The sequence below is a fragment of the Perca flavescens genome, chromosome 12, assembly GCF_004354835.1.
Source record: "Perca flavescens isolate YP-PL-M2 chromosome 12, PFLA_1.0, whole genome shotgun sequence".
NCBI lineage: Eukaryota > Metazoa > Chordata > Actinopteri > Perciformes > Percidae > Perca > Perca flavescens.
Window position 1 is genome coordinate 5,220,337 of NC_041342.1, and position 22,321 is coordinate 5,242,657.

The following is a 22,321-nucleotide window of genomic DNA, read 5'->3' on the forward strand; positions in this document are numbered from 1 at the left end:
ATGAATGTAGCTGGTTAAATTATTCTGGAAAAGACTCTTTCTCAGTGTGCAGACATGAAACAATAATATACAGGTTCATATCAAAACTCTCCCTGTAGCAAAGGAAGCTACCTGGGATAATTGATAGTAAAGGGTGTGCAGTTTCATTATACTTTAACCCCAGAAGATGGCAGTAGTGCAATATTAAGGATGCAAACTGCCGTGTAAACCCAACGAAGAAGAAGAGGCCCTAGCCCCTTTCTGAGCAAGTCCAGCCCTACGAAGCAGCCTGATTGGTTGGGGTTAGGCATTGACCTCGAGTGGTTAAGGTTAGGATAGCCGATTGGTCAGAGGATAGGACCTGAACAAATCGGGTTCCGTTACCTTGTGTAAGCATCGATGCCTGGCCAATAGTAGCGTGTGAATGCTATTGAAGGGCGGGTCCCTCCTAGATGTTGCGTCCTAGCCACACTGTAGTTGCAGTTGAGGCGCCGCAACACCGCTCTGCAGTTGTTGGAGAGAGAGGTTGGCCGGTCGCTGAAAACAAACTACATATTAACATCAGCTGGTATCAGTGAGTTTACTCGCTCTATCGTACCTAAATGGTGACGTTTTGTCGCGTTGTCATCATCGACACTTACGTCATAAATAAGACAACGTGCTGAGCTAGCTAGCCGTTAGAAAGTGACAGCTAGCAGCAAGCTAACTGTAAGCTAAAAATATTCTCATTAAGTGATTTGAGGTGGGCACAGCTGAACTGCCAGAGGGGACACGTTTGTAGGTTACAGCCAGCAAGCTGTGTGTGATTACTGCACTTAATTTACGACAATATTGTATCTATAATTTAATTTGGGAAGTTAAAACTTGTTGCTTATGAAGTAGCTAACGTTAGTGGGCGTTAAACGACGGTGCTGTGTTGTGTCTGGCAGGACGATTAACGTTAAGCGGCTGTCGCAGTCTCATCTGTTGTGGCAGATTCACACGGCGTAGATTGAAGGCCGAACTAATCTCAACATGAGTAGGCGACAGTACAGTCTGCCACAGTTACCTGATTGTATTCGAGGCTGTCTAGCCCAGTGGTTCTCAAACATTTTTTCACGCCAAGGAAACCCCTTAACACCCCTAAACTTACACAATACAATACTATACAATACTTAAACAAATTAGACCAAAGACCCCCATTTGATCAGCAAGGAGAGGGTGCCCCACCTGATTTGCTTTTTGCTTTTAGATGTTTTATTACAGAAAGTATATGAAACCCGTGGCCAAAACAGTCATATATTCATTATTGTCATTGTGTTACTTATAAATGGAATTATAATGAAAATTAATTGCTAGGGACCTTCTCAAGGACCCCTCAGGGAACCTGGACTGGCCAGGGACGGATCTAGAAAAATATTTATGGGGTGGCGAGAGGGGGGCAGGGATTTTTGAGGGGTGGTAACATATGGCAGCTGTGTATATATACTGAATTTAATCACAGTTTGATGAGAAATAGTATGTACACACTACAAAAGGGCACAGACTGCCATTTACAAACTCATACAAACTTAATCTTAATCTCATGCAATCAACGTCTTGTGTTTGAGGTTTCATGTGAAACAGTTCATATTAGGAATAAGTGACCATACAATGTGATCTCACTTAATAGGAGATAGAAGTATTTAAGGGGCATTATCACAGGGAAGGCATTAAGGTAAAACACAGGTGATGAGTGACAGATGTGTGAGAGGGGAAGCAAGCAGTTTTTGACTGACTGCAGTCGGACATTGGAGATTCGCGCTCGTAAATTGTCAAATTGGCCATAACTTTGAATTTGTTGCTGCCAACTGGGGTGGCAGCAGGGCTGGCAAGGCTTTCTTTTAGGGTGGCATTTGCCACCCTATGCCACCCCGGTAGATCCGCCCCTGCCGGACCCTTCTTTGAGAAACACTGGACTAGCCCACCAATTAGCCGGTGAGGCTTCTTGGAAAACCGTTTAGCATTAAGGGAGAACCAGACTGCGGCTCATTATTTGTGCTTTTATTGTATCTTGAAAATGTTTGTTACGGTTGTGTTTACTGTTTTAAATCAGCCACATATCACACTTCTCGTTTGTTCTGTATATCTGCTGTCACAGTAGGCTGTGGCTAGCCCCAGTTTGTGCCTGCCATTGTAATTATTAAACACTAGAGGCATAAAACTGGGGCCTGTCTATGGCTGGTATTCATGGTAATTAATATCTTCCACATATTGTTATTTTGTCTGTAATCTGTTGTCAATAGTATGTCAAGGTAAATACATAACAAAACAGCTTCAGGCTACTGCATAATTAAGATTTGTTGACGTTGTGGTGGCTCCTTATCACATGTACAGACCATAAAGGGACATGAAATCAACCCCAGCCACTATGTTGTTCAGTACTGATTCATCTAATCTGTTTCTAGTTTCTGATTGGCTAGATTCAAATAAAGTTAGTCTTTTAGATTATGGTGTGTGCCCAAGCATATAAGAAGATGTTTTTTCTTTGCAGTAGCGAGGCAGTGAGTAGTGAGGCATTATGGGCAACACAAGTGACAGGGTGTCTGGAGAGCGCCATGGAGCCAAAGCCCACCGCTCGGACAGCAGCGGCAGTCACAAAGACCAAGAGCCCAGCGGCAAGATGGTGGACAGCACAGATGACCCCAACATCTTCAACACCCACGGGCCAGAGGCCAAGGTACTGCTGGGAAATTCCGAAACAGAAATACAGATTACTGTACACAATCTTACAGTTTGTTCTGCAGGAATACCTTTCAGACTTCTATGCCGTCTGTTACGTATTCTCTTTGAGATGTCAATGAATTGCTTTTAGGCGTTAGAAGAGAAAGAATCAGATGTGATTGAGCAGATGAACACTGGTCCTCAGGCTCGACCCACGGTCATCCGCTGGGCTGGGGGGGGGAAGGAGGTCTACATAGCTGGTTCCTTTAATAACTGGAGCACCAAGATACCACTAAATAAGAGGTAAACATGTTGTTTGTTTTTTTTGGTCAGCTTTAGAGCTGAACGAAATGAGGCAAATATGGGATGTGCGATAACGTTGCTGAATATTCACGATTACGATATGACTTGCGACAAATAACCAGATATTAAAGTGTACTCAGGTCTGCTGCTTTCAGCATTCTGCTAAAATCCAACAAATTGCTCGTTGAATTTAAAACAAATGAAAGTAAATAATTTCCAACATAGTTTTATTAAACCAACTGAACGTTGAACTGAACACCAAAGGCAACACTTAAAAAGAAATGGCATTACTTTATAAAGTGCATTTTTCTATTACTATTGTATACCTTTTAACTAACTCATATCAAATCTTAGAGTTACTTTCACGATACATCGCAGCATTTTGCAATGCATTTATGACAGCTAAGTTAATGACAATTTAAAAAAGAAAAAAAAGAGATATTGTGCAGCCCTAATCAGAATGCTATAAATGCCATGGCCTCATAGGATCCCATGCAAATGATCTCCTCTCATCCATCTGAGCTCCAACCATATGTGACAGCTGTAGAGTTTTAACTGACCAGTATTGCACTTACACTCTTTCTTTTCCTTTCTGCAAAGCCATAATGACTTTGTAGCGATCCTGGACCTTCCAGAAGGAGAGCACCAGTACAAGTTTTTTGTAGATGGACAGTGGGTCCACGATCCCTCAGAGGTACAACTGTGTCATTTTGATTGTATTGTCATTGTTATTGAGTGTTTTTCCATAACCCCAAACAGTTCAGTTCTAGACTCTTTGTCGTGTTACAAAGCTCTGATGTTATAAACATGGAAGGATAGGAAATTAAGACATCTTTGAAATAAATCCTAGATAAATTGAGATTCAAATATCAACCATTCCTAACCCTGAAGTGCTACATGATATTCAGTCAGTGTTGCTAATGTCATGGAATTTGGTCAGAAGAACCACAGAAGAACCATTGCTGTATGCACAGCATCACCATCAAAGCCTCTTGTAAATCCCAGGGAACTGTGAGTGTTATACCTTCTTGAAACATTTCTCTGTTGCAGGCGGTTGTAACCAGTCAGCTCGGCACCATCAACAACCTGATCCAGGTGAAGAAGTCCGACTTTGAGGTGTTTGACGCCTTGCATGTAGACTCTCTGGAGTGCTCCGACACATCAGGTCAGCTTGTGTCCACAATGTTCCAACGCTACAGGAAAAACTAAACGGGAGTTTTTTTTTTTTTTTTTTTTTTTTAGGGGTGTCTCAATTTCAATTTGAAATCGAAAATTGATCGAAATGAGCTTTCCATTTTGAAATCGAAAGCAGGATCGGCGATTTCCCCGCAGTATGTTTTTTTTCTCTCTCCACCCCCGCCTATTTGCGCACATCTGAAAAAAAAAAACCCAAACAGACACAGCGTACTAGCTCACCGGCTGGCAGCATGCAGCTTAACAGAGAAACACCAGAACTGGAAAATCCTCCTGCTTCCCTAAAGTCACCGGTGCGGTAATGCTTTGCCTTCCCCCCCTGAGTGAGTTATGGAAACAAACAATGAAGGTAAAGCATGAGGGCAGAAGGGGACTTCATGGTGCGTTCATGTGCGTTTGGTAAACTAATAGTGCTTTTGATTGATTGTGCCTCGGTCATTTTGAAAAACTCAAACTGTTGCTGTACAGTACCCTCGTGCCATCTAGTGATTCTTACTGTGGCATTGCCGTCGCTGCTGCAAAACCAATCGTGGATTTGGAGAATTGTGACACCCCTGATATTGTTTCAACGGGAAGTTGAATCCAGCCTTGAAACCCTGCTGTTTGTGTTTGCAGACCTGTCCAGCTCCCCCCCAGGTCCGTATGGGCAGGAGCAGTACAGCTTCAAACCTGAGGAGCATTTCAAAGCCCCACCCATCCTCCCTCCTCACCTCCTTCAAGTCATCCTCAACAAGGACACCAACATATCCGTCAGTGCCTCGACTCAACACTTTAGTTTCCTCAGACCTTGATGCGATTTGCCAGCTACACTTTACTTGACGGCATCTACACAAGAGTGACGTGACACTGTCATGAACGTGTCATAAATATTCTAAACAAGTCGTAAACGTTTATGACATAACGCTTCTGGCATTAAGTGTCATTCGGTTTTTGTCATGACAAGTTATGGTTAGAGTTTGAGTTAGGGTTCATGTCACTCTTATGTAGCTACAGTACAGGCCAAAAGTTTGGACACACCTTCTCGTTCAATGTGTTTCTTTATTTTCATGACTATTTACATTGTAGATTCTCACTGAAAGCATCAAAACTATGAATGAACACATATGGAATTATGTACTTAACAAAAAAGTGTGAAATAACTGAAAACATGTCTTATATTTTAGATTCTTCAAAGTAGCCACCCTTTGCTCTTTTTGATAACTCTTCAAACCCTTGGTGTTCTCTCAATGAGCTTCATGAGGTAGTCACCTGAAATGGTTTTCACTTCACAGGTGTGCTTTGTCAGGGTTAATTAGTGGAATTTCTTCCCTTATTAATAAAAAAGCAAAGGGTGGCTACTTTGAAGAATCTAAAATATAAGACATGTTTTCAGTTATTTCACACTTTTTTGTTAAGTACATAATTCCATATGTAGTGGAGCGGCTAAATGATATAATCGTTGAGTTTATGATACAAGCGTGAACATTGGCATGAGCAGTCTCCATGGGTCACTTGACAAGAAAATTGTCCGAGCCACTTGAAATTTCAAGATGGCGGCCATTTTTCAAGATGGCCGACACCTTAGTGGAGCAGTTAAGTGATATAATTGTTTAGTTAGTGACATAAGCATGCAAATTGGTATGAGCAGTCTCTAAGGGTTGTTTGACAAGAAAACACTCTCAGCCACTTGAAATTTCTATTTTCAAGATGGCCAACACCTGGATCCTCAAAAGATCAATTTTCCGATAGAAATGTATTGGTTTTTTTTCATTGACGACGATTTGGTGTCATTTTATTTTATATGTTTTAGATTATTCTAAAGAACAACTTTTAACGCATCAAAATACAGTTGTGTTGATTATAGATAGATTAGACAAGAGTGAGAATCTGCACTACCAGGGCACACTGGTGATATATCACTGCTGTTAAACTCAGAGTGGGATTCAATGTCAGCTAATTGTAAAGTTAGTATCCCAAATGCTGTCTAATCTACCCCAAAACAGTTTGATAGCCGCACCTGAATTGACAGGTTGTGCCAGCGCGGGAGAGCCCAGCCAAGGTTAATGGGGTTTTAGTTAACCGGATGGTGTACAGATCGCACAGGATATAAATAGCACTGGATGAACGATCGGACTAAGTGTAGGGTTAAGGCATGAACTTAGTTGTATCCCATACATCAAAGTGCTTGGTAAAAGGATAAACCCTCGGCCTCTGCCTATACATTTGCTGCAAACATGGCAGAAGCCATCATAACAGTTGAGTAAACTAACTGGGACAGATGTTTCATTTGTCAGCAGGACACCAAGGAAAAACTCATTCATCCGAGTTTATTCAACAGAGAGCCCGATCGTACTGGTTATGATACCATTGCAAGAAATGTTCCATTATTTCATAAGATCAATGCTCTGCCTATCTTACTTAGTCCAACCCGACTAGATGAAGGTGATGGCATAGAAAACACATTGACAAGAAACAGAGCAAAATATCATTCAAGCTGTAAACTTATGTTCAATAACACAAAGCTGGAAAGGGCCCAAAAGAGAGCATTTACTGCTGCTAAACACACTGAAGATACCAGAGATATCCATGTCAAGAGGCCAAGAGGATCCCAGCCCTCAAAAGCTTTGTGCTTTATATGTTAAGATGAGAGTGCAATGTCCCCCTTACGAGAAGCAATGACGATGAAACTTAATGAAAGAGTCAATGAATGTGCCAGGAGTCAGACAAAACACAGTCAAACTACCTCTCTTGACAGAGTCTTTTGCAGAACCCAATACATTTCTATGAGAAAATGTATCATTTAAAGATCCACATGGCGGGCGGCAGTAATCCTGAAAAATTGCCGCCATCTTGAAAATGTATGTTGTTGTGGGCGGTTTCTTGTCAAATGACCCTTTGAGACAGCTCATGGCAATTTTCATGATTGTATCACCAACTAAATGATTTCTTAAGCCTAATTGCTCCACTAAGGTGGTGGCCATCTTGAAAAATGGCCGCCATCTTGAAATTTCAAGTAGCTGTGGGTGGCTTATTGTCTAGTGACCCACAGAGACTGCTCATGCCAATTTTCATGCTTGTATCACCAAATAAACCACTATATCACTTAACTGCTCCACTCTCTCTCTCTCTCTCTCTCTCTCTCTCTCTCTCGGCAGTGTGACCCCGCCCTGCTGCCTGAACCCAACCACGTCATGCTAAACCACCTTTACGCCCTCTCGATTAAGGTAGGTTCCCTGCAAACAGCTGCACCACATGAAATACACATGTCCACCAACAATCAAAATGAATTTGAGCCTTCCTAACTTTTCTTATTGTCACAGCGTTCATAATGGTTGTACTAAATATGCTAATAATGCAGCAAGACACCTTTTCAGTGCTGATTCTGAACAAATGAAGTTTTTCATGTTTATTTCAAGTCACATTTTCATAATTCTCCGTCATGCTGTGTGGACCACATGTCACTTTCACAAATGTAAGCGTCTCGTTTGTGTCCGCACAGGATGGAGTAATGGTGCTGAGCGCGACTCACCGATACAAGAAGAAATACGTCACCTCTCTGCTTTACAAGCCTATCTAAGCCGCAACTTGGGAGCTTCACAGTGCATTTAGAGAACAGCATGTTTGTATTCTGCTGTTTTTTTTTTCTTTCTCAGTGGCATCACATTTAGCCAAAACGTGCACTGAAACTAGATAACAGGCCAGTGGATGTGACTGTAGCTTGGTTTTGTAAAAAGGTTGCACTTCTCTCTAAATAGGGCTCTGAACAAAAAGAAACGTGTGTGTGTGTGTGTGTGTAGGCTGTCGGAGAGAGATGAAAACCATACTGTGGCTTTTACCTGTGACGGATAAGAGAGAGACCATGTGATGGTGCCATGTGAATATATGCTTGTCTGTGTTCAAAACGAGATTTTATTTAAATGCGTGGTGTAAAGGAAAGAGGGGTGATCTGTGAAAGATCCGTTTCTTTTCATGGGGATTTTAAGGATGCTCTCCGAAAGTCAGGGCTTTTTCAGTGTTATTGATGTGGATCAGCAGTTAGATTTTAAAGTATTGTGTTAATTAAGTCAGAATAACAGAATGGCCCAGAGCCGAGGTCTGAAATAGATGCTACAGAGAGCAGCAGGCTTGGCTTTGGTTGAACACAATGTGCAATAACCTACATCTTATTTTGTCGGCACATATTGGATATATTATTAAATTTCTCCCAGTTCAGCCGTCATTCACTGGCATCTACAACGTGAACTAAACTACCAACTAAGTCCAAGATTCCAGTTGTGTTGATGTAACGGTCACTAAACAGAGGGAGTAGAAGAACCCACTTTCCAGATGGGGAATGGAGGTCAAAGGCTGATGTTTAGTTCTGCTGTTGCCTTTATCTTGACATAATTCAGCACTTTACCATCTTGTGAGCAGGAGCGAATTAAGCTTTTTTAACTATGCAGCGGACAACTCTTACTGTATTGTAGCTTCTCTGCATTATAGAACCCAATTTGTGCTTTTTTTCCTTTTTGTCAAATAGTAATGTACTGTATGTATCTGTTACATGTGTAGTCATACACCGAGGCGTGTACACGTAAACAGTTTGAAGTTGCTGCTTTGCATGCATTGAATGTCTGCAACTTGTGAGGATACGACACATTTACTGAGTGTGGTGCATTCAGATGAATCTACAGGGCTATGAGGATAGATAGTTGCCATACATTTAAAAGTTGTACGAAGTGTTTTTTAAAGTATAACCTTTTTAAAGTGCTCATATTATGCTTTTTGGCTTTTCCCCTTTCCTTTATTGTGTTATATATCTTTTTTTTTTGCATGTAATAGTTTTAAAAAAGCCACCTTTTTTTGCAGTTCCTAGAACACAAGGTTCCTAGAACCCTTTTTTTCTCGTGTTCTGACTGGACCATTTTGGGGATTATTAAGTTCCTTTGGCCACAGTCCCTGTAACTCTTTAAGCTCCTACTTCAGGGCAGGGTCTTTTCCCTTTTCCGCATAGTGGTGGTTAGATGGCTGTGTTATAATAACAAAAGGTCAGTTCCTATGGACACTTGGCCAGTGTGAATACAAATGGCAAAAAACGGTTTTGGGGGAAGAGTAGTTAGTAGAACTGTTTAGAAGTGGACTGTTCCTATAGCTACGTTCCTGTAACCAATTGGTTGGAAAGAGGCTAAAGTGACTTACCATCTCCAACAGAAAACACTGTTCACAAACTGCTCCAAACAGCTCTATTGTAGTCCAGCCTTTACTTCCGTGATGAAAGTGCGTCACTTTGTAACACACATTATAATGCTCGCCTCGCTGCCAGCGTGGCATGCCCTCAGACTCTGCTTCTGACTGGCTAGTAGTCCTTACCTAGCGACTGAGCATGTGGACTTCCAACAAAGATGGAACAGAAGTGAGCTGCCTCACTCTGTAGCTAAAACAGAGAGCTCAACACACAGGGTGAAAAGAGGAGCTGCAGCAATGTGCAGTACAAAAAAAAAAGATTGTGTTTGTTGAAAATTAAACCATGTAAATCTATTCTGATACAACCTCTGAATACAAGTATGAACCATAATATGAGCACTTTAAGATAATCTGTATTTTGGGGTACGGTGGCTTTGAAAGTAATTTTTTGTCACGTGTAACTCATGCTGTTTAATTGTCTGGACTTGCAGTACAGCACATACATGGTTGATACACTCTACAGATGTTGAAAGGGGCTTTCATAAATCCTGTTGGTGTTCAACTAGACACTCTGAAAGTGTTTAGTGAATGTCGAGCCTAGCCACAAAGTTTTGTCCAAAGAGTTTTTCAGCGTTGCGGCTGTAATAAGGGAGCGTGGACAAGCGCCGTGAATGTGGTGTTTTAAGGTTACAAACCAAAACTTGAATTTTACAACCGTTCATGAATGTTTTAAAGTGCTTTACAGAACCAGTGTGATGGTTCACTGTGCAAGGTTTTACTTGTTTGCAAATAAAGAGAGGACACGCTGGTCCTAATTCCTATCTGTTTGTCTTCTCTCTTTTTTTCCGGGTCTGGTGTAAAAAGCCTGTGTTCTGGGTCAACAACATTTGTATGTTCTTTAAACAAGTTTCAAGTGTATTTGTTCAGTGTAGTTTCATTAAATCCATACACATTTTTAGATACTCAGTTTTTTTGTGTCTTGATGCTTGTATATTTTGTCTGACATTTTTTTTATTCTGGGATAAAGACACACTTATTGCCCCTGCATCATTTCTATGTCTGCCTGTTACTCTTTTACCAATCTAGTCAAGTTTGAGTTTTTAAAGGTCCCATGGCATGAGAATTTCACTTTATGAGTTTTTTTTTAACATTAATATGCATTCCTCCAGCCTGCCTATGGTCCCCCAGTGGCTAGAAATGGTGATAGGTGTAAACCGAGCCCTGGGTATCCTGCTCTGCCTTTGAGAAAATGAAAGCTCAGATGGGCCGATCTGGAATCTTAAGGAGCAAGGTTACCTCCCCTTTCTCTGCTTTGCCCGCCCAGAGAATTTAGCCCACTCGTGAGAGAGAGACATCATGGCTTTCAAACGAGAAAAGTGGCAGTTGGTTGGTTACAGACACAGAAATGGAACATCCTAAGGAAAGCTCATTGTGGGACTGGCTCTAGTGGCTGTAATTCTGCACTAAGGCTGAATTTTGGGAAATAGCCTTCAGATACAGTATTAGGGGACCACTAAGGTCTATATAAAAGAGACTTCAGATACAGTATTAGGGGACCACTAAGGTCTATATAAAAGAGACTTCAGATACAGTATTAGGGGACCACTAAGGTCTATATAAAAGCATCCAAAGAGCACCATGTCATGGGACCTTTTAAGGAGCAACTCAACCTTGCTGCAGAGGGTGCCTCAGTACACTGTGACATCATCACTCTTGGGTGTGGCCAGATGTGCAACAGCCTGGTGTTGAGACACTCTTTAATGAACAAAGTTACACACAAACAATGAATTAGAACCAAAAGTAAACTACACAAGCTTTTTAAGAGTTTTATTCATTCTTTCCCAAAATCTTTCATTGATAATACTTTTGCCAACACAGCAAACTGTTCAGCTGTCATCAGAGACAGGATCCATCCAGGAGCCCTCATCGGCTTTCTAGTTCATTATGCACAAACTCAGAAAAAGCTGCTTTCCGATCACATACAAGCTGCACCAATCAAATAGCACTATATACATACGCAAGTCAGGACCAACGAAACGTTGTTTCAAACTGCCGTTTGAATCCCTTCTTAATAACAAATAGCAAAAAGGCTTTGTTTACGCTCTAACAAGGTGCTTTCACAATCTTCATCAGTCGTTGGCTGTTTGTTTTATTTTTACAGTAGACAATTCTTCAAAACTTTTCCCTTTTAAACGTCTCAAATGTCAAAAAGGAAATATCAAACTTTTTATCTCTTGAAACACTTGGCAACTTTTGTCTTTTTCTGAAGACTCGAGCGCAAACAAAACCTAATTTGGCAGATCTCAGGTAGACCAGAGCGAGATCAAGGCCATTTCTACCACCGAGAGCAGTTTGAAGAGGCTCTCGAGCTAAATTTAAAGGCAAGCGAAGCAACATTAATCAGAGCTTTTGTTATAGGTGGAGGATATTGGGATCAGTGACTTAGATATCATGAAGGCATAGTTTGTGATTTCATATCAGACACAGCCTAGGCGACTAATTGAAAGTGACGTAATCTAACATACGCTGCGTATAAATCATACGTTGCAGGAAGTGAATGTAGCAAACACACTCGTAATACAATGATGTTTAACATCAAAATAAAACATGAAGCTATTGCACAGCTACCCAGAAAATCAACTTTGCAAAGAAGCAAATGTTGGACATTTTTTTCAATCTCACACACACATACACGGGCGCGCACACACATGCTTGCACGCACACACACACAAACACACACACACACACACACACAAACACACACACACACACACAAAAATTCATACAGAAGAAGCAGGTTATTTACAGCATAAAATGGCAAATGTACAGCAAGAACACATCAAACTAAATTTGAACAGTGAGTGAAACCAGTAGCCTGCCAAAGTTTGGATCATCTATAAGAACTTGATAACATATATTGCCATTGCCATGGGAATGCTAAGACGGCCTGAACCAAGAGAAATAACAAAAAGACAATAGCATATGGCCACGTGGTAATAATAATCCACTCTGTTGAGTTTTGGTCCAAAAAAGGAGCTCATTTCCGTCGCACAATTCAAAATAAACGGAGTCAGCTGTCTAACGGTTACCGTCTCTGTGGTTCTAAAGGCCCTCTGGAAAAAAAAGACACCTCGGTATCCCTACGGTCTGATCAGACCTGGACTTTTGTCATTCGCATGGATAAGGCAAGTCAAAGCGAAGAGTTCAAAGTTCAAACTTTGGCAAGTATTGGCAATCCCCTGCTCCATAGCTTAGGTTTTACCATCTCTGTCATGCATCAACACTCTGGTAAAAAGTACAATCGTTAACACTGATTGTGTCCTAACGTTATTAGGAGTGTGACTAATAATCCAGTGTCAAGCAAAGAAATAATAATAATAACCCGGTGCAGCATGATCATTCAAGAATCAGCATCATTATTGCACATGCTCGTATGAGAACTCCTACAGAGGAGCTTGAATACGCGTTTAGCCTGGTTCCATTTGAGCACTTTGACCTCTTTTTTTTTAAATTTTTTTTATTACATATTCTAGTGTACATCCTGCTCCCAAATCACAACCAACCAGACTGAATCGAAACTTTGAGCATTTAATTGACCCTACTGCCTTGTTTTTGACTTATTCAGTATTTCAAATTCCATCAATATCAATAGGACCCTTAAAGAGGAGGCTTGTGACTAAAATGGAACCTTTCTCTGGCTTTTGTTCTGCTAATCATAACCCTTGGCTGATGGCTGACAAAGCATTAATACGCTTCTTCCACAAATACAGATACAGCTGGTACATGACGACTCAGCAGCGATCGCCTACCCCCTCTACATTCCTCCACTGTGTGATACATCGTGGGTGTCATTGTTCTTTGCATTGCATTTGCAAATAAATAAGGTCCTTGTTAATAAAAGTGCCACGAGAAGTAAACTTGCATTTCTGTGGCAGTTACAAGTTGAGGATGATTGGTCTTTGAGTGAGCCGTTTTCGATCACACAACAGTTATACGTAGGCTATATGTGCGCATGTGTGTACGTGTGTGCAGAATTCCTTTCTCAAGCCACGATTAAACATGCACAAACAACTATTCAGTCCACAGGCTGTCTGGCTCTCAGAAGAGGATGCTCTTAGATACAGATCTAGGGGTGTACGATAGAAACTTCCGGACTTCTTTCAAAGCTACGGCTTATTTTTTAAGATTTTCAAAATTCTACCTTGAAAATTCCTTTTTTTTTTTTTTTTTTTTTTTTTTTTGTCAAATGTCTAAATCAGGGACAAATATCCTGAAAGTTTCTTTGCTACAAACCCATGTGACCAAAATACCTTTACTGAAACCAGATTAAGAACCCCGACCTGGTCTGGGATCAGTGTCTAGGAGCATCTTCAACCAGCTCCGTCAGTAGGACGCACGTCACTGAAACCACCAGAGGCACATTTCAAAGCCCTTCTTCTGCTGCACACACGACGAGGCAAACTGCCGACTGTATCACTCAAAGACAATCGTACATGTGGTGGGAGGGGGTGGAGAGTGAGAGGAAATCAGCGAGGGGTGGGGGGTGAAGGGAGTTTGGTAAGGCTCACGGTCCTGGAGGAAGAAGGGGGTAGAAGCACTCACATGATGGCTGGACGGAGGCTGGGGAGGGACAAGGACGGCTGGTGTGGGCAGCTGGAGGGAGGGTGGGGGGTGGGGGTGGGGGTGGGGGTGGGTGGGATGGGTCTTGGCTGTTTCAGCATAGAGGTTAGAGGTCAGAGGTGGTAGCGTTGAGGCTGGTTCTTTAAAAGTTTAAAGCAGGCATTGGCTGCTGCGCTTCCTTGCTGCTGGACGCTGATTGGCTGCAGCCCCGGAGCCCCCGCCGGCCTTCAGGAAACCGCGATCAGCAGGCCGCTCTCTGGCAGCACCTCCTGGGTCCTCAGCTGCGTTTAGAGAGCGGGAAAGTTATCAATCAACAATCCTTATTATACAGGCTGATACAAGTGACAAACTGCTGGCGAGGTGAAATGTTAAAGGAACAGTTCCACATATTGGCTAATTCGCTTATGTGCTTTCTTGCCAAGAGTTGGCATGAGATGAGAAGATATTACTCTCATGTCTGAAGCTACAGCCAGGAGATGGTTAGCTTAAAGACTGGAAACAGGTGGAATGAGCCAGTCTGGCGCTGCCTAAGTGTAAAAATAAATATATCCATCCAGAAATCCGCCTACCAGTTATGAGCTAGATTATTCCGTGACCGGGTGCAGTAGCTCTAAAAGTCTCTGCTAATTAGAGTTAATTGGAGGTGGAGCTATAGGTAGGAAGATGTTGTTACCTTCAGATGGAGCCAGGCTAGTTGTTTCCCTCTGTTTCCAGTCTTTATGCTAAGCTAGGCTAACGGTCTCCTGGCGGTAGCATCACATTTAGCATACAGAAAGAGATCAATCGTCTCATCTAACTCTCGGCAGGAAAGTCAAACCTAAAAAGTCAAACTATTCCAAGAAAGTCCACAGCAAGAAGTAGTTTACTGCGTGTAATGTTAGTCTTAAAAACATTCCTGAAAGCTTGCAGATGAGACGCTGAGAATGAGAATACGGTTACTCAAGTTCTCCGTCCCACACACACACACACACACACACACACACACACACACACACACACAGTTTTTCCTGTGTGTGAGTGCCTTGTGGTGTGAATGAATCTAGGTGTTTGTGACTCCGCTCAATCCGAAGATTGTAGGGCGATACCTTTATGACAAGCATGACAGCATACATGACAGCATACACACCGAATGGAAACTATGCAGTGTGTGCTTATTTAGGCACTAACTGTGTGGGGGGGGGGGGGGGGGGGTCTGAAACTATGAATAGACTCAACTTTAATACAGGGGACGTGTCGAAGTAAACAACACTTGCAGTGGCAGCTTAGTTGATGGGTGTGTATGCAATTTGGTGTCAGTGTTGTGGGTTCAGGAACAACTCGTGGCCTTTAACAGCTGAGTTAAGAAAGTCCTTCGTGGAGCTTTGTGTGTGCGCGTTTTGTGTGTGTGTGTGCGTGTTTCAGCTTTTTTCCCACTTAGGACAACTTCCCATGCTTTATTTCTCTCTTATGAAGCAGAAATGTCAAGGCAGGATGCAGTTTGCTGTGACGGGATGGTAAAGCAGTGATGTCGGCATGGTTAGAAAAAGCAAATCCACACGGAGGTAAAAGCTGCCCCAGAGCACAGAGTCACCCTCACATTTGCTTTTATACCTACAGTTTGACCAGTAGGCCTAAACTACCACAGTCAGCTTTTTGAAATACAGTTATCTGGGACAACATCTACCTGTTTGCAAGATCACAAAATGTCAAACAATTACCAGCATAAGGAGAGGAAGAGGAGGAGCTTAGAGAGGAAAGTCTCAGCTCGTTCTTCTGGGGGGGTTTAAAGGAGGAGAGGAGAGACAAATGCAGGACGAAGGCAGAAGTGAGGCAGAAAAGCCAAAAGTGATGAACTTACATCATAAAGACACCAAAGGACATCACAACACAACACTGATACACATACAGTATTACACTGACCTATGGAGTAGGCCTATGCACACAGATAACCTACGTTTAATATCCGGGATATGATGGGGAATTTTTGCTAACCTCTAAATTTGTCCTCGCTTTCTTAAGCACATCGCGAGTCCTTGACACTGCAAAAAGAACAAAAAAGATGTTTATGTTGTTATTTCAAAACTACACGAGCACACATAACTAGGACTGCACAATATGAGTGTATATATGCATGTGCGATAACGTTGATGAATATCGCGATAATGATATTACTTATAAATAAACATCAGTTCTGCTGCTTTCAGTATTCTGCTAAAATACAACAAATTGCGTGTTGCGTCTAAAACAAATGACAGGAAATCGTTTCCAACATTCTTTTATTGAAGGCACCACTAAGAAAAGATTGACCGTTACATTTGAAAGTGCAGTTTTCTACTGATATTTTTCTACTTGAAACTAACACAAACAAATCTCTGAGTGTCTTTTGTGATACGTCGCAGCCTTTCGCGACAGTTGATATCGCGATGACGAGAAAAAAACGATATAGTGTGCAGCCCTACACATACAGTATCAAAACTTGATGCCCTGCAAACATTAACAAGCAAATCACAGTAACACCTTTCCCTTCAGGTTGTTGTGCATTTGGACCTGAGATACAAGAGTGTTCCCTGTCCAATACTCAACCTGGAATTTCTCTACACTTTCCAGACGGGACAAGCAATGTTGTCTGCTGAGAAGCTCTTTTTCTCACTTCCTGTACACATACCTTATTAGGTTCTCTCTTTCTACATTTCTGTCTTCTCACACTCTGGGCCCTGTTTTTTCGTAGCAGTGCACCGACCAGCGCAGAAGCAGCGCTTCATCCGTTTGTTATTGTCCTGACCGTGAAATTCCCTTTGCATGTCTGTGCATCCAAGACCTACTGCTTTTTCGTCTGTTACGTTTCTCTCTCTCTTTCACACACACACACACACACACACACACACACACACACACACACACACACACACACACACACACACACACACACACACACACACACGGACAGAAAAACTTACACTGGTTGACTATGAAGTGCTCCATGTTCTCCTTGGTGCGGCTGGTGCTCCTCAGTCTCTGAATCGTCCCTTTAAGAACCTCTTCCTGCTCAGATATACGCAGTTTCAGAGACAAGATCTCCTCCTGCATACACTGCTCCTACACACACACACACACACACACACACACACACAAAGACACACAACGCTCTTTTAACAGTGCTTTAAAGGATAGATCTGGTGATATAATAATATTGATTATTTCTCTGTGACTCCATTGTTGTCCAAAACCATATGAAAACACATCTTAAGTCACCCCGGTGCTCCGGGTGGCATGTTCCTTCATCAATATGAACATGAGCACTGTATTTTAGGTTTAAAATAATGTTTTTAGGAAATTATTTAACCTTGTTTGAAAAGGAAAATATACATCTGTGACCTGTTGAAAAGATGTACTTCTTTAGTAGTAACACATGGGCTTGGGGCTGAGTGCAACAGACATGCTGTGGATGGACCATACTTAGAGACTAATACATTGTTGGTTTTGGTCTTTTCATGTAATGGGAATTGTTGACAATAACGCAAATATAGTGTATCGCCCGGCTTATACTTAGAAAGATCAGATTAGTCATGAAGATATCATTATGTGTCCCAAACCTTCTTAAGGTTCTGGATGGAGGGATCAGTGCTGGGCAGAGCTGCTCTCCAGAACATCTTCAGGAGAGACATCGCCTCTTCCAGGATCTGCCTCAGAGTCTTGGTGTTGGACAGCAGACTTTTTACACATCCATAGTCCAGGACCTGCATACAGAGGTCAGTTAGATATCTACGCTGTATACTCATCATTTGCTGCCATTGTTTTATTAAAAAAAAGATCTTCTTTGGTCTTTCGGTTCTCACCAGCTCACTGCTGTGCTGCTGGTTGCTCTCTAGCAGCGGTGGGCCGAGACAGGCCTGCAGGGTTGTCTCCATGCGCTGGACGAGGCTCCGTCCCTCTAGGACTTGCTGCTGAAGAGCGCTGAAGTCATCCACATGACCAATGGCGTGGCGGCCGTTACGGTTCGCAAACGATCCGTCAGGGGCCTCCCCCTCCAGCTCAGAGTGAGGGTCAAGAGGGTCTGCTGGAGGTAAAAGAGCATTGTTGTATTTTGGAACTGGACTCTGAATGACTGTATTGCAAGAGAGAATTTTGTGATTAAAACTATATTCTGTCAGGCACATTGCAATTAAAACAAGAAATTACTATTGTTACAGAGAGCAAAACAATCTCTTTTCATGCAGTGCAGTTTAAGTCACACCATTGGCAGTGCTATGGCTGTCGTCCAGGTCTGAGTAGGGAGGACCGGGGGACCCACAGTTAAACAGACCAATGTCCCTGACTGGTGGAGACGGAGCTGGGTCTGTGGAGCAAACAGATACACAAACCAGGCTTGGACACACAGCAAACCACACCACAGCACACTGAGCCTTCTCAAACATGTCGTGTTGTTAATGTTGGTGTCATAATATCCAGGAGCCGCTGTCTGTCTATCTGTCTGTCTGTCTCACCGTGCAGCAGCTGTCGCCTGTAGAAGTTCTCTCTCTGAGGGCTGGCAGTGAGGGCGGAGAGGGAGGGGGTCCGAGGAGAGCCCACACCCAGCTTCTGCTCCAGCTGCTTGTGGAGCTCCAGCTGTTTGAGAGCACTGTTCTCCTGGACGCTGTTTTGCAGCTGGGCTCGCAGACTCCTCACCTCCCCGAGCAGCTCCCCCAGCTCCACCGGCAGACCTGGGAGCTCACACAGGTAGCCTGAAGACAGGACACACAATCACTGCAGAGTCTGACTGGACAGACCCCTACTTCAGCGCTCTTTTGGAGGGTTTGGAGGGTTTCATACCAGCACAACAATACAATAGAACTTGACATGTTTGACAGTACTTGGGTAGATATTTAAAGGTATAATGTAGATACATTTGTAATTATAGCATCTTCCAAACTGTTCTGATGGTATCCGTGAAATGAAACAATTAAATTTGAACAATCTATTTCATCTCAGTGTCCCCGGTCTACCCAATGCCATTCTTAATACTATCACCAGATGGCGCCAAAGTATTTTACTTAAAATGGGAGGATGGTTCTTAAACTGGTTAATTCCACCTCTGTGTGTCTGTCTATCTACTATCTACTATGTACCCTGACGTTAGCCCACTCTGCGTTAAATGTAAAACTTCTGAAGCCTCTCTTATTCAAATGTATTGGTCATGTCCCAAGCCTTAGCAAGTTCTGAATGGAGGTCTTCCAAACATTATCTCAGGCGTTTAACATCGTATTGGAACCAAATCCTCTAATCGCTCTTTTTGGGGTCACTAAAGAGGAGGTTAGATTAACTGCAGATAAACGACGCACTATATCTTTTGCCTCTATTCTGGCCCGGCGAGTAATTCTGCTAAGGTGGAGGGAACCTGCCCCGCCCACTTATACACAATGGTTTCCAGATATTATGTCCTGCCTAAAGCTTGAAAAAAAATCAAGTTCTCACTTCAGGATTCTAATGCAAGGTTTCGGAAAGCATGGGGACCTTATTTTGAACTCATTCCAGGCTTTATAAACACTTATTAATCAAGCACAGTTTCATGGAATTACAGTCTATCCATTCACTTATTGTGGATTTTCATTGTGACAGGCTGATACTGACATATGCTCACTGGCAGTGATTTGGGAGGGATTCTTTTGAGTATTTTGATCTTTCTTTTATTGTTGTTGGTTGGATATATGTGGCATACGCTGTTTTTTATTTATTCCTTTCATATAACCTTGCTTTAACAAATCGACAGCTTTGTACATTGTTAAAACTAAATAAAAAGATTTTGATTTAAAAAAAATGGGAGGATGGAGACAGACAGACAGACAGAAAGATAGATAGATAGATAGATCGATATTTTATATTAATGTAGCTGGTGTAGTAGCTATAGCTACTGTACAACAAACACACTGACCTTTGTTGGCCTTTGTGCTGGAACACACTCGATCGTACACTTGTAGTTCACTCTGCAGGGAGTGGATGAGCTCTCTGCTCTCACACAGCTGCTGCTGCAGGAGAGACACCTCATGCTGGAGCCTGAGGAAACATCGCAGTACATTACAGTCAGAGAATAGATAGGTATACACACCGACAAGCACGAGTCACTGTTTGATTCAATCTGTATACACACACACCAACCTGTTGGTTTTCTGCTGACTGGCCTGCCGTTCCTGCCTTAATATGTGTATCTGCTGTCCCTGCTCCTGGCTGTGAGCCTGAAGTCGTCTTAGCTCCTCTTTCCACTGCTCTGCCTCCAGCTCTGCTTGTTTCAGGCGGGCACGTGCTGTAAACACCGTCTCCCGCAACTGCACCACCTCCTCACATGTGTCTGAGGCAAGAGGAGGGTTCAAAATAGGTTAACATGCATATGTTCCAGATGATTACCACGAAAGCTTTAGTTGGCATTTAGATGAAGTACCTGTACTGGCTTGCAGGCGTGACTGTAGACCCACGTTCTCTTCCTTCAGGACTCTGATCTCATTGGACAGTTGAGTGACTGTGTCCAGACCCTGAATGTAGATGTTTGTTGGTGCCCCTGGACAGAAAAAAACAGAAGCTATTTGATGCAATTTCTTACATAAAGAGAAATAAGTGGCAATGTTGTGGTGAGGGCTACAATACCTCCATCACGCCCAGTCAAAGCCAGTCTCTCTTCCAGCTGCTGTCGGAGCCTCTCATTGGTCCTAATGGACTCCTCCAGACGCTGGCGGAGACACCTCACCTCCCGCAGGTGCTCCTCTATCAAATTTACCCCTAGAGACAAACAGCATAACAATAATATTGTAATCATTTGACTCTTCTGTGTCTGCTTGCTCATGTGTACTTTACTAATAGAAAACAGTATGGAGTCCCACCTGCATGGCTGCTTCCTTGCTGGAGTCCCGATGGTCCAGAGTAGCCTCCAACCTGCTGAGCCATGTTCTCCATGTCCCACAAAGTCCCTCCCGTCACTAGACCTGAGTCAGACTTCAGCGAGTGGCCTTCGGGAATGCCACCCAGCTGATACTGTTGAAAGGCATGATGGGATAGCTGGCTGTAGTTGGAGAGGTCGTGCTGGTTGTGGGCACCCGGCGAGAGAGGGAACAGAGCCTTGTCATGGGGAACTGCAAAGCCTGTAACCACATGCCCGCACGCACACACGCACATACAACACACACACACACACACACACACACACACACACACACACACACACACACACACACACACACACACACACACACACACACACACAAAATAGTAAAGTGTGTGAAACATAATGTGAAAACGCTCACAGGACAACAAAGGAATTTAATTTGCGAGTTTGATGGTGGCTAACAGGAGGTATTATGAAAGTTATGTCTTTATTTACACTTTTCCCACATGAACACCCCCCTCCTCCCCGGCCCCTCACCCCTGTTCTGCGCATTCATCTGTTTGTGCAGCGTGTCCAGCTCTGGGCGAACAGCGATCACAGACAGGGCCCTGGGCCGGGGGTCAGAAGTGGCTTGTCTACCCCAGACGTCAGGGCCAGGGGGGACAGAGAGGGAGTAGGAAACAGGCTCACTGAAAATGGCTGAAGGAGAATGACAGGAAGTGACACATGCTGACACAGAATATAAGGAGTAGGAAGAGGAAAAAATAAAATGTGATTTTTTTTGGGGGCACTTTGCAAGTCATAGCCATCTGTGAGTCCCATACCTCTGTAGGACTGACTGGTCAAACCCACAGGGGCTGAGCAAAGCATGTTGGGACAGCTGCTGGAGGTCTTGAGGAAGCCATGAGGAGGAGGGATAGATGGACGGACTAAAGGAGGGGAATGGAACGTGAGAGGCTAGAAGAGGCCTTTTACAGGTATGAAGAAGGTGGAACAATAAACTTTACCGTCTTGTTCGGATCCGTGTCCTGGTTGGCGTAGCCGGTGCTCTTCCTGATATTCTCTGGCGTCTAAATCGGAGCACAGCTCCAAGTCTTCATTGGTTCTGTACTCATCGGACACCAGGGACGTTCTGTCTGATTGGTCGGTGGTCTCAGAGAGAGCATGGCAGCTGGACGGGGTCTCCGGACGCTGCTGCAGCTTGGTGTGGAGTGACTCGATGATTTTATCTTTCTGCTGAAGCTCCTTACTCAGCCTGCATGTGCACACAAGAGTATCAACCATTACAGTCTGAGCTGATCACTATTAATGAAAGAAAAAGGATGTTAACAATAGGCTACTAATAGCTGCTTGACATTTCCCTCACAACAGATCTTTTGTTATACTTACATTTTACATGATATGTTTATATTTTGTCACTAACACACTGTTGCCAGGCATTACATTTATCTCATTTCTCAAAAGCCACCAAAATTACACATGACTCTTCTCACCCTGGTCACCCACTGTTTGAAGTCTTGCCCTCAGGGAGACGTTACAGATGTCTAAAAACAAGGACTAGTAGATTTAGGA

General features: G+C 43.0%; 2 protein-coding genes across 10 annotated transcripts in view; one reads left to right on the forward strand and one right to left on the reverse strand.

Moving 5' to 3' along the window:
- Positions 1 to 418: 418 nt before the first annotated feature.
- Positions 419 to 8,325, forward strand: prkab2 (protein kinase, AMP-activated, beta 2 non-catalytic subunit). 3 transcript variants are annotated; one of them, XM_028593494.1, is made up of 8 exons: positions 419 to 553; positions 2,492 to 2,677; positions 2,867 to 2,964; positions 3,565 to 3,658; positions 4,015 to 4,129; positions 4,774 to 4,907; positions 7,293 to 7,361; positions 7,637 to 8,325. In XM_028593494.1, exons 2-8 carry the CDS (start codon positions 2,519 to 2,521, stop codon positions 7,712 to 7,714), a joined length of 747 nt encoding a protein of 248 aa, XP_028449295.1. In that variant the 5' UTR covers positions 419 to 553; positions 2,492 to 2,518; the 3' UTR covers positions 7,715 to 8,325. The 3 variants fall into 3 exon arrangements, with proteins under 3 accessions (XP_028449295.1, XP_028449294.1, XP_028449293.1); XM_028593493.1 differs by having other exon boundaries at positions 419 to 547; positions 2,813 to 2,964; XM_028593492.1 differs by having other exon boundaries at positions 420 to 553; positions 2,813 to 2,964.
- Positions 8,326 to 13,991: 5,666 nt separating this feature from the next.
- wu:fj49a02 (myomegalin) overlaps positions 13,992 to 22,321 on the reverse strand; it is a 48,345-nt gene continuing 40,015 nt past the window's right edge. For 2 of the 7 annotated variants that reach the window (XM_028593971.1, XM_028593965.1), the window contains 16 exons: positions 21,757 to 22,004; positions 21,574 to 21,678; positions 21,287 to 21,448; positions 20,748 to 21,005; positions 20,515 to 20,646; positions 20,312 to 20,428; positions 20,032 to 20,221; positions 19,808 to 19,929; positions 18,384 to 18,620; positions 18,134 to 18,235; positions 17,736 to 17,956; positions 17,493 to 17,636; positions 16,857 to 16,995; positions 15,892 to 15,938; positions 15,618 to 15,672; positions 13,992 to 14,201 (listed from right to left, as the gene is read on the reverse strand). In XM_028593971.1, coding sequence (XP_028449772.1) covers positions 14,071 to 14,201; positions 15,618 to 15,672; positions 15,892 to 15,938; positions 16,857 to 16,995; positions 17,493 to 17,636; positions 17,736 to 17,956; positions 18,134 to 18,235; positions 18,384 to 18,620; positions 19,808 to 19,929; positions 20,032 to 20,221; positions 20,312 to 20,428; positions 20,515 to 20,646; positions 20,748 to 21,005; positions 21,287 to 21,448; positions 21,574 to 21,678; positions 21,757 to 22,004 — 2,410 coding nt within the window. In that variant the 3' untranslated portion in view covers positions 13,992 to 14,070. The remainder of the gene's footprint in view (positions 14,202 to 15,617; positions 15,673 to 15,891; positions 15,939 to 16,856; positions 16,996 to 17,492; positions 17,637 to 17,735; positions 17,957 to 18,133; positions 18,236 to 18,383; positions 18,621 to 19,807; positions 19,930 to 20,031; positions 20,222 to 20,311; positions 20,429 to 20,514; positions 20,647 to 20,747; positions 21,006 to 21,286; positions 21,449 to 21,573; positions 21,679 to 21,756; positions 22,005 to 22,321) is intronic. The other 5 variants (XM_028593966.1, XM_028593968.1, XM_028593967.1 and 2 more) reach the window with 5 other exon arrangements.